At 37.1% G+C, this 13983-nt stretch overlaps 2 protein-coding genes across 2 annotated transcripts; both read right to left on the bottom strand.

Moving 5' to 3' along the window:
- Window positions 1-2988: 2988 nt before the first annotated feature.
- Window positions 2989-6554, bottom strand: LOC137718258 (probable BOI-related E3 ubiquitin-protein ligase 2). Its single transcript, XM_068457776.1, has 4 exons — window positions 6368-6554; window positions 6165-6268; window positions 5492-5808; window positions 2989-4067 (listed from the first exon to the last, which is right to left on the bottom strand). Exons 1-4 carry the CDS (start codon window positions 6439-6441, stop codon window positions 3540-3542), a joined length of 1023 nt encoding a protein of 340 aa, XP_068313877.1. The 5' UTR covers window positions 6442-6554; the 3' UTR covers window positions 2989-3539.
- A 1736-nt stretch (window positions 6555-8290) lies between these two features.
- LOC137718684 (uncharacterized) lies at window positions 8291-9760 on the bottom strand. Its single transcript, XM_068458232.1, has 3 exons — window positions 9204-9760; window positions 8923-9108; window positions 8291-8831 (listed from the first exon to the last, which is right to left on the bottom strand). The coding sequence occupies exons 1-3, from the start codon at window positions 9690-9692 to the stop codon at window positions 8550-8552; spliced, it is 957 nt and encodes a 318-aa protein (XP_068314333.1). The 5' UTR covers window positions 9693-9760; the 3' UTR covers window positions 8291-8549.
- Window positions 9761-13983: the final 4223 nt, after the last annotated feature.

Genomic DNA, 13983 nt, shown 5'->3' on the forward strand with positions numbered 1-13983 from the left:
GGATGTTCACTTTGGAATGAAATGGGATCGATGGAATATAACTTTTGACAGTGAGAGAGAATATATAGTTGGAGCCCTAAATATACTTTCACGAACATACGAACGTCTGGTGAAAAGAAGGCAAAGAGATACAAAGTGGAATGAAGCAAAGAAAAGGCTGGGCAAAGTCCCCACAACAGAAACAAAGTGAAGAAAATAAAATCCACAGCTTTATAGGGAATAAGGAGGAGGAGGGTTGGAATGATTAAACTGAAAATGAAAAAGGAAAAAACAAACTATTTATGATTTAGCTTGAAATTAATATAGAATATTATGTAGGCTAAATACGATTTTAGGGGAGGGAAAATGAAACAAACTAAATGATCGTTTGATAGTCTATTTCATTTTTATTTTGTATGCTACAGATAGGTAAAAAATATATGGGAAAAAGGAAGAGTGAAAATGGTGAAGGATGACGGAAGAAATGTAAGATAAATGTGAACGGAATGACCACATAATAAAACTAGAAACACAAAACTGAAAAAAAAAACTGTTTTCACTTTTAAGTTTCTGTTTTACATAACCATCATTTCTCTCCATACTCTCTTCCGACCTCCGTTCACCTCTCCCACACACTTTTCTTTTATCTTCAACACAAAATATAAAACTACAAAGTAAAAACAAAATGGTTATCAAGTGACATCCTTAAGAACTTCGGCAATATAAACAAAAATAAATGGTCTTAACCACTTTAGTTGTAACTGATCCCTTTTTAATACTGGTAAAATTTAGATATGATTAACTAGTTTCTAACCGTTTAGGAAATTAAGAAAAGAGGGATCATGAGTTAATTAGGGAGGGAAAAGGCAATTAAAGTGCATGAGGATGAGTATGACAGGACTGAGTTCGGTTGGGGTTTGCGGTGGTGGAAGTGGAGGTGGAAATAATAATGGAGTTTGCTAGTTGCTAGTTGCTAGATAGATAATAGAGGATGGTTTTACAATCATGGGGAAGCATATTCACTTTCCTCTTTGTCATCACTTTCTAAGGCATGATTAGATAAAAGTTTATCCATCTAATCTCCCTCCCTCACCCAAAATTAAACTTCATTTCCCTCCATTTACTTTTTCCCAAAATTAAACTACAATCTTCCTCCCCAAGACTCATACCATAATAGCTCGTGTATTATATAGTGTTTGAAGAATGTGAGATCTTTATATAACACATCATCTATGAGCGATGACAAATCATCTCGTGCAATTCAAATTACTCTGTCACGTTTTTTGACAAAAGTAAGAATATTATACTATAATGTGAGATTATATATACTTTTTTTTTTTAATGTAGAAATTATTATATATATTTGATCAGTTGATTACTATTGAAATCAATTATCAAACCATTGGGGTTTCTTCGGCTAACTGGCTTGGCTCAGCTGTCTTGAACCTTAAGATGTTCCAAAGTCCTTTTTAAGCGTCCATGTGGGTTTCTTGGTTCTGTTTGATGGAAGGAAATAGAGTATTTCTAGTTATTAAGGGCCGGACTCTATAATCTCCCAATTGCAGGCCAGTCCAGTTGTCTTATTTGAGGCCCATATGCTTGACGAGCCGGACTCTATAATCTATGTTTTCATTGAGTTTTTTTTTTTTTTTTTTCTTTTACAGAAATTATTATTGACACTCCAAAAATCTAATTGTACGCTCTAAACTTTTTATAAAAAGAAATACTCTTATGAAAAATGCACAATTAAAATTTTAAAGTGCAATAATAATTCTCTTCTTAATTTATTTGTATTATTCTTGCACAAGCACGTACTAATCTTCTCTATACTGTTCTAATTTTATCTTCTCTCATTCGGTCTAATTATCCTCTCCGTATCCTTTTTATGAGAATCCTAGAAATCCTCACATTCTAACCGTTCATTATATCATGCGGTCAGTTTTCGTTAATTACTATTTGTGTTTAATTTTAAATAATAAAATTCAAATAATTTCTGACGGCATGATATACAATGAATAACTAAGATATGAAGATCCCTAGGATCCCCACAATTTGAATCCGGATGAGATCCAAATTTGTTCTAGTTTTATCTTCTCCCTATCTGTGTAATTTACTTTGATTTCACCTCAATAAAATTTCAACTCTTTTATATTTATAAATATATCTTTCCTTCGGTAACAAACATGGTTGAACTGTTAAATTTCTAAGGCAAATGCCAAAAATATATATAAATTATACAACTTTTATTGGTAATCCAAAAATCTCATTGTGCACTCCCCATGGCTGTATTTTTCTTTTTAAATATAAAAAGTTTATATGTGCACAAATTGAGTAAGTTTGAGAGCAACCCAAAACAAATTAATCTTCAATTAATTAACTAAACCAGTTTATATAACATTTTCTCAATTCCCACCCTTAAACCGGTTTAGCCGGTGGAGTGTACGACTGGGGTTTTACACCCTTGCACGCTACATATATAAACCATCCGGCATTGTCCACCAAGCATAACCAAATAGCTTGTGCAAGAAAGCAGCATAACAAAAGGAGACAGATTGTCTGCCTTCCTGTTTGGGTGCTCTTTCCATCCTCTTCTATTTATGCGGTCACGGTTAAACCATGTCAACATTTTATATTCCTATTGCTTTTTGTCTTATTATCTCTACAAAAAAAAAAAAAAATCAATATAAAATGTTGACGTGACTTAACCGTGACCGCACAAAATAAAAGATGGAAAATGGCACTCAAACAGGAGGGCAAACAATTTGCCTCCAATTTATACCTCAACTCTTTTTAAGTAATACTAACAACTAAGCAGAAGAAATAATCACCTACTCCTTCGTTACGTTACGATGTATGATGCCACTAACGGACCAATAAAATGCAGCCACGTAATGCAATCCTGCTCAGGATGGTTCAAGGTTGGCTAACCACTCTTCTACTTCTGAGTTTCTAAGTTTGGCCACCCACACAAGGTTTGGCACTAAAAGGACAACAAAAGCATGTAACAGATTGAAAAAATATAGCATTTTTGGACACAAATGGATACATAGAAATGGCATGTCACTAATTTACATTATGAAGGAAAGTAGCATGCTTCAGCTTCTACCATTGTTCAGTCGATCTTCGTTCAACAAGTCAAAACAAAGTATTTCAGATTCAAATAGAAACAAACATGTACAGGAATATTAAGAAGCGAAGTGATTTCGCACAACCCTTTTTCTTCCCCTGCACTCCTCCCTTTGTTTCTCATTTGGATTGAAATAAATCACATGAGAATCAACGGGAGTGTTAAAATCACTTCCCATTTAAGAATCTTAAGAATAATGCTACTTATGTCAAAAAATGACTAATGTCTATGAAACTCTTTACTCTTTATCCCTATTTTCGGATGCCCGCATAATGCCTGTCTCATAGGGTAACAATGCATACTGACTTCGATAATATTTCTATGATGTATGGCTTTGACATAAAAGATAAGAACAACAATGCATATGACTTTGATAATATTTATATGATGTATGGCTTTGAATTAAAAGATAAGAACTTTCTAATTTAACACATTACAAATATACCTCCATGCCGATAAACTTAGAGGACTGACAGAGAGGGCAGATGCTGAGCTTAGTTTCACAATCTTTACACAGGCAAAGATGCTTGCAAGGTAATAGAAGCATGCACACTTCATTGACTCGGCAGGCCTTGCAAGTCATCATCTCTTTCCCGTCATTATTCTCCTTGCAACACATTTCCAAATTGATCGAACGGCCATTGCAGCAAGAAGCTGTATCATCTACCTCACTGTCACCGCATCCTTCTTTACTATCTCTACTTTGAGCATATACATGCTGAAGATTAAACCTTAGAGTTGAGATCATGTTTTCATTGCGCCTGGCTAGCTGTTGCCAAGCACCTGCTTCAACAGTCAACTGTTCCATTTGCTCTTCAAGCTCCATATTCTTCTCGTTAATGCTCTCCACTTCTGCTTCTTTCTCTCGCAGCCTCCGATGAACTTTGTCTTCCAAAGCCGAGAGGGTCTGAAGTTGTGTGGCTAGGACCTTGTCCATGATAGTTTGCCGCAGTTGGTCACCCTACAAATTAAGAAATTAGAGTTAGTTTGATCAGTTCAAGAATCTATCGAATGGTTGTTTCTTGCTAGTAAGTACACACGTTGACATAAAAGCAATCACCAAAAAGCAATTGGGACCCACAAAATATCCAACAAACCAAAAATAGAAGGCCCAACGTGAAAACCCCAGAGAGATTCTTGAGAAAAGAAAAAAAAAAGTTACAGAATTTGCCAGAATAAGAAAATTTCTTAGTAATTCATTTCTTGTCAATACAATTCTCAACAGCTCCTCCAGAATGGCTAAGGGCACGTAAACCATCCACCCGGTACCACTACACACTTCTACTAAGGGTGAAGAATTCAAAGGGATCAAATAGGAAATCATAGTCTGGTCCCCCAAGGAATCTAACTAGCAAAAGAAGACTTAACCACAAATTTACAAACCACACTTTCCTCACACCACCACTTCTACAGCCTTAAGCCGCAAGGATCCTCCATCAAAATGGAATACTTAAGAACATTATCCGAGTTTGCAAAATCTAGTTCATTTTATTAGGACTCGGCCTCTCATTGTTTAAGTAATGACTCCAATTCACTAAATACAGTTCACATTTAGATTGTATCCATAGTTGTGAAGAGTAGGAATCAAAATTTATCAGATTATAGTCCACCGGATGAAGCATTTTACTATTAAAAGAAGTGCCATAAATTTAGTAACAAATGGCACATACTTTAGTCATAGATGTTGAATCATGATTGGATGCAAAGATTATATGTTATGTGTCATGTGACTTGTGACTTGGGAAGTTGATAATATTTTGGGTTAACATCTTGAACTGAACTAAATTACACGCAGTGCCATCTCTATTCTCTAATCATAATGGCCTCGAACATAACAAATCATTTAAGTAATGGTAAATAACGTGGACATAATCTGTATATAAATATCAATGACCATTTCAAAAAAGGCAAAGGGATAATAGTCATATAATTCTGTGCTACACTAGAAATGTTGATTTTCTAGTTTCTGGGTATGAGAATCGTTGAAATACTACTTAGCCAGTTAACCGAACTGCTACTAAACTTAACAACCTATTATAGATGAAAATCAAACATGTCAGTAATTGAAATCAAACCATGGATTTTATAGATGAATATCAAACATGTCAGTAATTGAAATCAAACCATGGATTTTATAGATGAAAATCATCCTAAACGAAATACAAGAATCTGCGATAAAAAAATTATTAGTAGTTCAAACCCGTACATAAACTCAACAAAAATGGCATGATCATCAAGGCAATGACATAACACCACTCTATAGACAAACATATACAAAAATGTAAAAACACTGATCATCAGCATATTAAGTAAGCATCTAAAAAAGTTCCTACAAAACATTCAACAAAGCAACAAGAAGATAAGGTCTTTTCCAAGAAACAAGACCTGGGCCTTGAGGAATCTATCAATCTCAGCATCCTGTCGTTGTAGCTCATGATCAATGTCATCACTGATAAGTGACAGCAACGATGAGTCCCCTGTAGAAGCCATTCGAGTATTGTCAAGGGACAAACCCAAGCCTGTGGAGACCGATTGCGGTTGCAGGAAATCAATGGACGATATTTGTGAGTTGTTCTCCAGGAAATTCTGTTCCTTTAGCTTTTTCCTTTTGGATTCGAACCCGTAATGACACTGCAAATCGGCGCCATTATCGCTGCCATCCGTTACAGCCACCGGACCGGGCGCGAATCCAACTACATGAACTAAAAAGAAGACACCACTTATTTCAGGTAATGTTCCACAAGCTCAAGATCAAATAATCAAGGCTCTGTTTGGTTTCTAAGAAAATCTAGGAAAAGATAAGGGGCAAAAATGTCACGGAATAATTAAAGTCTTGAACTTTAAGCAATTAAGTTATTAAATTTTGATAAATTCAGATCAAATTCGCAGCGAAAACACGGAAATGACGCTAAAGTGACCATTTTTATCTAAAACCCTCTGGAAATTGGAGCACTGGATTTAAAAAATCCAAACTTTTTGGCTTGGCAATGTTACAGATTCTGGGCAACCAAACAGAGCATAAGAAAATTAAAGAAAAGGAGGAGGAAAGAGAAATTACAGGGCGGGACGTAAGGAGGATGCTGCTGGGGGTGATCGTGTAAATTGCCAGGGTCGTAATACGCCACCGCCGGCGACATCTGGCCGTCGATTGTGTACAAATTTCTACACCAAAAATGTGGAAAAAGAAATAGAGATTAAAATAAATAAATAAATAAATAAGGAGAAGTCATTAATATTAGACGAAATTGATGAAATAATTACCTGAAAGACATGGATTGTTGCTGCTGTTGTTGGGGTGGGTAGTGCTGTTGGAAATGGTGCTGGGGAACAGCCATATCTATTGAGGTTCTAGAGAGAGAGAGTCGGAGAGTTTTAGAGAGATAAGGAGAGAGTTCCTTTCTCCGCTGGGACAGAAATGGAGAGAGAGAGAGAGAGAGAGGTTGCTTATTGCTTGTGTGAAAGGCACAACTGGCTCGCTGGCCGTGGGAAGATTCCATCTTTATTTTTCACCGCTTGTCCTCATTTGTTATCAGGCTTCTTATTTGTGGGCTTTTTTTGGTAAATCCCACAAATTTTACTCTTGCTCTAATAGCTTGGGTCCCATTTTATCGGGCCTGATAACGAATAAAGAAAAGAGAAGTTCGGTTAAGTCACACAATGAAAAACTTAATTTAATATTAAATTTACCTTCAATAAGATTCAAACCTAAAACCTCTCACTTACAAATTAAGAAGAATATCATTAAATTGTAATACTAAGTGATAATAATGATAATTCCTGTGGGTTGACATTTGACATGATCTTACAACTCAATGAAGGTGTTCATGGGTCGGGTCGGGCTCACGTCGAGAAGGATTGGACACGTACAGTCTCTTCTAACCCAACATAATTAGTAATTGTTTTCCAAGCCCAAAAATGATGCGAGTTCGTAGTCCGTATTTCACACAATATGTTTCGAGTTCAATTCCTAATGCTAGTGAATCATACAATAGAAATTGAAATATCTTTATGAGTTTCTTCAACCTCCCAAAAAGTGATAATAAATCCAGTATCTAATCCTTTTTAATGAAAAAAAAAAAAAACACGATACGAATACTAAAAGTGACATGATTACTAAAAATATTATGAATCGGGTTAATGTTCAAGCCCAAACTTACATAAGGTTTATATCAAATAAAAGGGTAACGTTTTCATACTATGTAACATTCATACTAAGGGCTTTTTCAAATTAAAATTGTAAGTTGGAAAAATTAAGAGAAGGTAAGAGAATCTCCAAATGAGACATCAAATATTGAACACTAAATTTCAACTTGATGATCTACGTGGTAGTTTGACATCATACTAAAATTACATCTCTGACCAATGTGTCTAATATATTATTTTATATTTTAATATATTAACTTTTCAAATCATATTAAATGCTAAAAGAAGTATAAATAACTTTTCAGTACTATTTAGTGTTTAGTTATCTCCTCCGTGCTTAATTTCGCTGTTTTCGTATATATGCAGGAGAGCGAGTTCACAACAATTGGGCTCGGTTGGTTTTGGCTCTATGGTTAGATTTTACACCAAAAAACATCAAAAGTATTGCCTCCATAAGTGACGCAATATACAATACATGCTAAAGTCTTCATCGCAAAATACTTTTGATGAAGACTTTAGCATGTATTGCCTAATGTTACTCTCCTCGTGGCCCACAAGGTTTTCTAGGCCCACGCCCTATATATGGTCCTCATGGCCCAAGCTCTATTCAAGTTCCAACAAATCACAACTCCCACCGCGGTCGAAAGGGAGATGCCACTTCCATCGAATCCCTAACAAATCGTAAGAACCACCTTAACATCCATAATTCAGTATCTTAAAAATCAAGAATCATCTAGGAACTAATTTATCCATTCACATTCATTCTTTCCTTTATTCACATTCATGAATTCCTCTTATGACTTTCTCATACGATATATAACAAGGAGAAATGTAAAGAGACTCTTTTAAAGTGGGATTCTTCATAAAATTTTTTATCGCCTTATATTTTAATATCAATTTAAATGCTTTCATTATAAAATATTATACCAAAACTACGAAGCAATTAATTAGTGATCTCATGTGCTTATAGCCACCGAAAAGAAAAAAAAAATTACGAATTACGAATTACAATAATTTCATACTTTTTCAATTACAATAAAATGAAAATAAAAATGAATAAATAAATAAGAGAGAGAATGTGTGAATATAGTAAGCAGTAATACAACCTGAAAATCAACACTCATCTTGGGCACTCGGGCAGACCAAAAGTCCCAAACCGTGTTTTCTTTTCCTCCCTCACAGTCTGCCCGAACTCCACAAGTCTACCCGCTGAGTTGTCCCACCACTTGTCCTCTTCAACGAAAACAAAGAAAAAGAATAATTTTTAACGAATTTCGTGTGCTTCCTCCTCCTATGTCGATCAACTAGTGGTGCAGTTCGTGAGCTTGATCGGAACGTTGAGCTTCTTGGGATCAAAAGTCACAGAACAATCAACCCGTCGGTTGAATTTCGGCTTCACCAACTTCCCCAAAACGTAGGCTCTGGATCGGATCACGAAGCTCAGCTGCAGCGGCACCGGCAGCGCCGTCGTCCCCGTCACGCTGTTCATGCTCGCGCCGCTTCCGTACAGCGGTATTTTATCGCCAAATACCCGAACGCTGATCGATCTTTGACTCTTCCTCGATTGATAAAACTTTTTAATCTGCAAAACCCAATTGAGATTAACGATCTAATCGATGACTTAATGGATGAAACTATGAAAGTTAAGTATTGAAATTGGAAATTGGACTTACTGGACCGGAGGCGATTGTGATTTGGAAGTATGATAGATCTAGAGGCTTCGGCATTACGTGCATTCCGAAGAACGTGCCGGTGTTGCGGAATGTGAACTTCACTGTGGAATTGACTGAGATCATATCAGTGGAAACGCCGGTGGAATCCGAACCCGCTTGAATCTTGAACTGTTCGAACGTCACACTCTGCAATTATACAAAATTCACCCGAATTAATCACTACCCAGATAATCAATTTTCCAAATGGAGATTGATAATCGACAATGGCGAATCGGACGAACCTTCATGGTGATCTTGGGCTTCATGGGCCTACTGGCGCCCCAGAGAATCAGAGCGAACATGGAGAAGAGGAGGAAGAAACCGAGAACGAAAGCTGGAAAGTAGCACCGCCGTGGGAAGCCTTTGGATCCCTCTTCTCCCTCCAGAAGGCCTTCCTCTTCGATGACGGCTTGCTCCTTCCACGGCTTCTGTCCCTTCCGGTTGTGGCGGGACCCGTCATTGGGGTTGATCTTTCGGGATCCGGATTTGAGGGACCCGGAGAACCGGGTGGAGGAGGACTCGCGGGAGTGGCGGCCGATGGAGGAGTGGGAGTGGGGAGGGGAGCCGGAGGGACTGATGACAGGGGTGGACTGAAAAGACGTCGTGGTTTTCTCTCCATCGTGGGAGTCGCGCGAGGGGCTCTGGACGTAGTAGACTGGGCGGCGGCCTGGGGATCTAGTGGGTGACGACGGCGCGAGGCTGGTCACCTCGGAGTCGGTCTTGGCGTGCATTGCAGCGGACTTTGGATTGTTTGGTTTCGATTCGGAGTTGCTTTAATGGAGGAGCTAAGCTGCGCTGAGCTGAGCTAGTGTGGAGCAAGATTATACCTTACTGCGGTGGAGAGGAAAGACAAAAGTCACAAAAGTGGGGTGATAATTTATTATTATTATTATTATTATTATTATTATTTAAAAAAGAATAACTGCTGGCAAATTATGATTATTCATTCTTGTTGAAAACCGATAAAACTCACAAATACATTTTAACATTTTTCTAGCCACAAGTCTAACTTCTACACTAACAGCGGGTTTCGAACTCAAAATCTCAAATTTTTAATGCTGATTTTTAATGGAAAGTGTTATTGACACTACAAAAATATCATTCTACATTCTTCACAAGTATATACAAGTATATTTTTCTTTCCAAATATAGAAAGTTTAAAGTGTAGAATAAGATTTTTTAAATGTCATTAACAATTCCTTTTTTAATTAGGGGATTAATGTTTGTGATTTGGTGGGTGAGAAAGTTTGGGTTAGGCGAAATAATGGGAACTAATTAAACTGACAGACATATCACAGTTGGCACCGATCGAATGTCATATGACAAATTGCCAGATACTCTTATATGTTGCTGTTGTTCGTAAATAATTCACGCACTCACTTTTTTTTTTTATCTTTCACACATTATTATATAAAGGTTTTTTTATTAGCATTTTATTAATTGTTGAATACATCCTATTTAATATTTATTGTTAAATGACAGGTATAAAATGACTATATAAACCCTAAAAAGTAAAGAAAAACAATTATTTACTCCCTACACCCCAAATGGCTTAAAAAAGATCCTATCCAACTATAAATTATATATAATTTTGTATACACCTACACTCACAATGCCGTGATTATGTTTTTTTTTTTTTTATAAAAAAAATGTTAAGGATTCTGCAACATTAGAGATGGAGTACTCTGAAATATTCAAGTCTTCTTTGAGATAGTGTAGTAGAGATCTTTTTTTTTTTTTCTTTTGCTAAAAATGTTCAAGCACGTTTGCTATTTATTTATTAGGATGGTTTGTGGTGCAATTTCATTCAAGCATGATTGCAGAACCGAGAATCTACATGGACACAGCAATAGCAAAATCAAATAGCCCTTTCATGATTCCTTATTTAAGAAAAGCCAGCAAAATAACTATTTCTGAGTTTAAAATCAAATTCACATTTAGAGCTTAATTCCCCTAAATTGACAAAAATCGTGGAGCAGTAGAACCATGCGCACTATTTGTGTGCTGAAGACAAAGGGTTTAAGTTTATTTTTAGGAAATGATGAAGACTCGAGGTAGATTTTGGCGTGGGTTGTGTGGGTTGTGTGGGGTGTATGAAATGTGTGGGTGTGAGGGTTGTTTCAGTTAGTAAGTAGGGTGTATTAAGATAATTTTTAATTTAAAAAGTAAATGTGAGGCGTTTTAAATATGTGAGGTGTCTTCATCAATATATGGGATGTTAATAAAACAATCTTTATATAATTATTATTTATTATTTATATTTAATTTGTTCAATTTAATGGATACAAACAAAAAGAACTGCAAAAAACTAAAAAAAAATGTGTGAGAATCAAAATCTACTTTCTTGGTCTAAAGTGATTATACCTTCTTCCAATTATAATATTGCTAGTTCACTTGTATTAAAAAAATAAGAGTTGATTATGTGTTTAGGGGAAATTATTGAATGTAAACAATCAAATTTTGTACTTTAACAATCGTAATTTTTTTTTAATACAACAATATCTTTACAATAAGAAATAGGGGGCATTAGGCTAGGCTACCCAATGAGAACTCTATAACAAGTCGTATCTGTGACATTCCACATCGTCCAAGGGAGTGATCCTTATATGTATATTCTCATCCCTACCTAGCACGAGGCCTTTTGGGAGCTCACTGGCTTTGGGTTCCATAGGAACTCTGAAGTTAAGCGAGAAGGGGGCTAGAGCAATCTCATGATGGGTGACCCACTAGGAAGTTGCTCGTGACTTCCCAAAAACAAAACCGTGAGGGAATAGTAAGCCCAAAGCAGACAATATCATGCTACGGTGGTGGAGAGGGCCCGGGAAGTGATCTGCCCCGGGCCGGGATGTGACATTTGGTATCAGAGCCTAACCTTGGTCGCGTGTGTGCCAACGAGGACGTCGGGCCCCTAAGAATGGTGGATTGTGACATCCCACACATCGCCAGGGGAGTGATCCTTATATGTCTCCTATCCCTACCTAGCACGAGGCCTTTTGGGAGCTCACTGGCTTCGGGTTCCATTGGAACTCCGAAGTTAAGTGAGTAGCGCGCGCGAGCAATCCCATGATGGGTGACCCACTGAGAAGTTGTCACATCCCGGCCCAGGGCAGATCACTTCCCGGGCCCGCTCCACCACCGTAGCACGATATTGTCCGCTTTGGGCTTAACATTCCCTCACGGTTTTGTTTTTGGGAACTCACAAGCAACTTCCCAATGGGTCACCCATCATGAGATTGCTCTAACTCCCTTCTCCCTTAACTTCAGAGTTCCTACGGAATCCGAAGCCAGTGAGCTCCCAAAATGCCTCGTGCTAGGTAAGGATGAGAATATACATATAAGGATCACTCCCCTGGGCGATGTGGGATGTCACAATCCACCCCCCTTAGGGGCCCGACATCCTCGTCGGCACACCACGACCAGGGTTAGGCTCTGATACCAAATTGTCACATCCTGGCTCGGGGCGGATCACTTCTCGGGCCCGCTCCACCACCGTAGCACGATATTGTCCGCTTTGGGCTTACCATTCCCTCACGGTTTTGTTTTTGGGAACTCACTAGCAACTTCCTAGTGGGTCACCCATCATGGGATTACTCGCGCATGCTACTCGCTTAACTTCGGAGTTCCAATGGAACCTGAAGCCAGTGAGCTCCCAAAAGGCCTCGTGCTAGGTAGGGATAGGAGACATATAATGATCACTCCCCTGGACGATGTGGGATGTCACAGTAACTAACTTGTCATTTACGAAAATCAAACTTAAAACTTTTTACTTAGAAATTAAAAAAAAAAAAAAAAAAACTATAATGCTAAGTGAGTAACGATGGTAAATTAAACATATGTTTTTATCATGCACGACTTCTTTTACAAAAAAGATAGTGAGCAATGCATAATGACTTTTTGTATGTTTATATAAAAAATAAAATGTGAGTTTTATTTTACAACTTGTAATTAAATATATAGAAATTGAGAACCATATCAATTGGTTAGAGGGCTATTTGATGTCTTACAATTTTTCTTTTTCTTTTCCAGATGAATCCCATCCAATTTTGACGGCACTTCCTCCCGTTGAAGGCCACAGTCCCCTCCTCCCTCTTTCTATCATTCACCTACGCTTTCTCCTCTTTCTTATTAAGATTTATAAAAATAAATAAATAAAAGACAAAAACCCAAATCCAACAACTCCACATCCCCGATTTCGAAAAATACAATACGTTATAAGGCAATTACATTTTATCACCAATAGTGCCTCGAGGACGCAGCCATCTCATGTACTTATGTTTAATCATGATCATTATTTTCGATTTATTTAATTCAATTTCGATTTTTGACGAACCATCCAACCACCAATAGTGCCTCCAGGACGCAGCCATCTCATGTACTTATGTTTAATCATGGTCATTATTTTCAATTTATTTAATTTGATAGCCAAAAATAAAAAAAATGTGTGCAAGTTATCTTCCAGTGTCTAAAAATACAATACGTTATGCGGCAATTACATTTTATCACCTTGAAGATTGCTTTATATATTGCTTTGCATCCTATTGTTAAATGTATAGCTTATACCGGTGATTTTTACATTAAATTAATTAGAACAACAAAAATGAAGATTTAAATTCAGATGTATAAAGAGAACACACTTACTTACCCAATTTGGCCATGCCCTAAGCCTTCAATTTTTTTAGCAATTGTGTTAAACTTAGCAAATTGTGACGTGTATTGTAGTGTTATTGTTAAACAATGACGTGGCTCACTTGAGTTACAGTTTTTGCGTAATTAAAATCTCATGAACACCGCGTGGATCAAATATTAATAAATAAAAAAATAATTAATTAATTGCTAACTTTTATCAGATAACGTAGGGAATGTAAGTTTGCACCATCTTTGAACAGGAAAATAGGCGAGAATGAGAATAAAGATGAGATCCAGCTCTGCAATGACCTCGTAATTCTGTCATGTCAGTCGAAGCCGGCATTGGTTGTTGGGACTTCCGCACGGGCGCCCAGTAGCTCCGCTACAAGCTCTGCG

The sequence above is a fragment of the Pyrus communis genome, chromosome 15 (genome assembly GCF_963583255.1).
Source record: "Pyrus communis chromosome 15, drPyrComm1.1, whole genome shotgun sequence".
Lineage (NCBI taxonomy): Eukaryota > Viridiplantae > Streptophyta > Magnoliopsida > Rosales > Rosaceae > Pyrus > Pyrus communis.

Bases quoted from the DNA above. Each gene is read 5' to 3' on its own strand.
- LOC137718684 (XM_068458232.1), bottom strand. From the start codon at position 9,692: ATGCACGCCAAGACCGACTCCGAGGTGACCAGCCTCGCGCCGTCGTCA. The intron at 9,109-9,203 runs GTTCGTCCGATT...GTATAATTGCAG, and splicing joins AGCCCAAGATCACCATGAAG to AGTGTGACGTTCGAACAGTT. The intron at 8,832-8,922 runs GTAAGTCCAATT...TGGGTTTTGCAG, and splicing joins TCACAATCGCCTCCGGTCCA to ATTAAAAAGTTTTATCAATC.
- LOC137718258 (XM_068457776.1), bottom strand. From the start codon at position 6,441: ATGGCTGTTCCCCAGCACCATTTCCAACAGCACTACCCACCCCAACAA. The intron at 6,269-6,367 runs GTAATTATTTCA...TTTTTGGTGTAG, and splicing joins CAACAATCCATGTCTTTCAG to AAATTTGTACACAATCGACG. The intron at 5,809-6,164 runs GTAATTTCTCTT...TCTTCTTTTTAG, and splicing joins TCCTCCTTACGTCCCGCCCT to TTCATGTAGTTGGATTCGCG.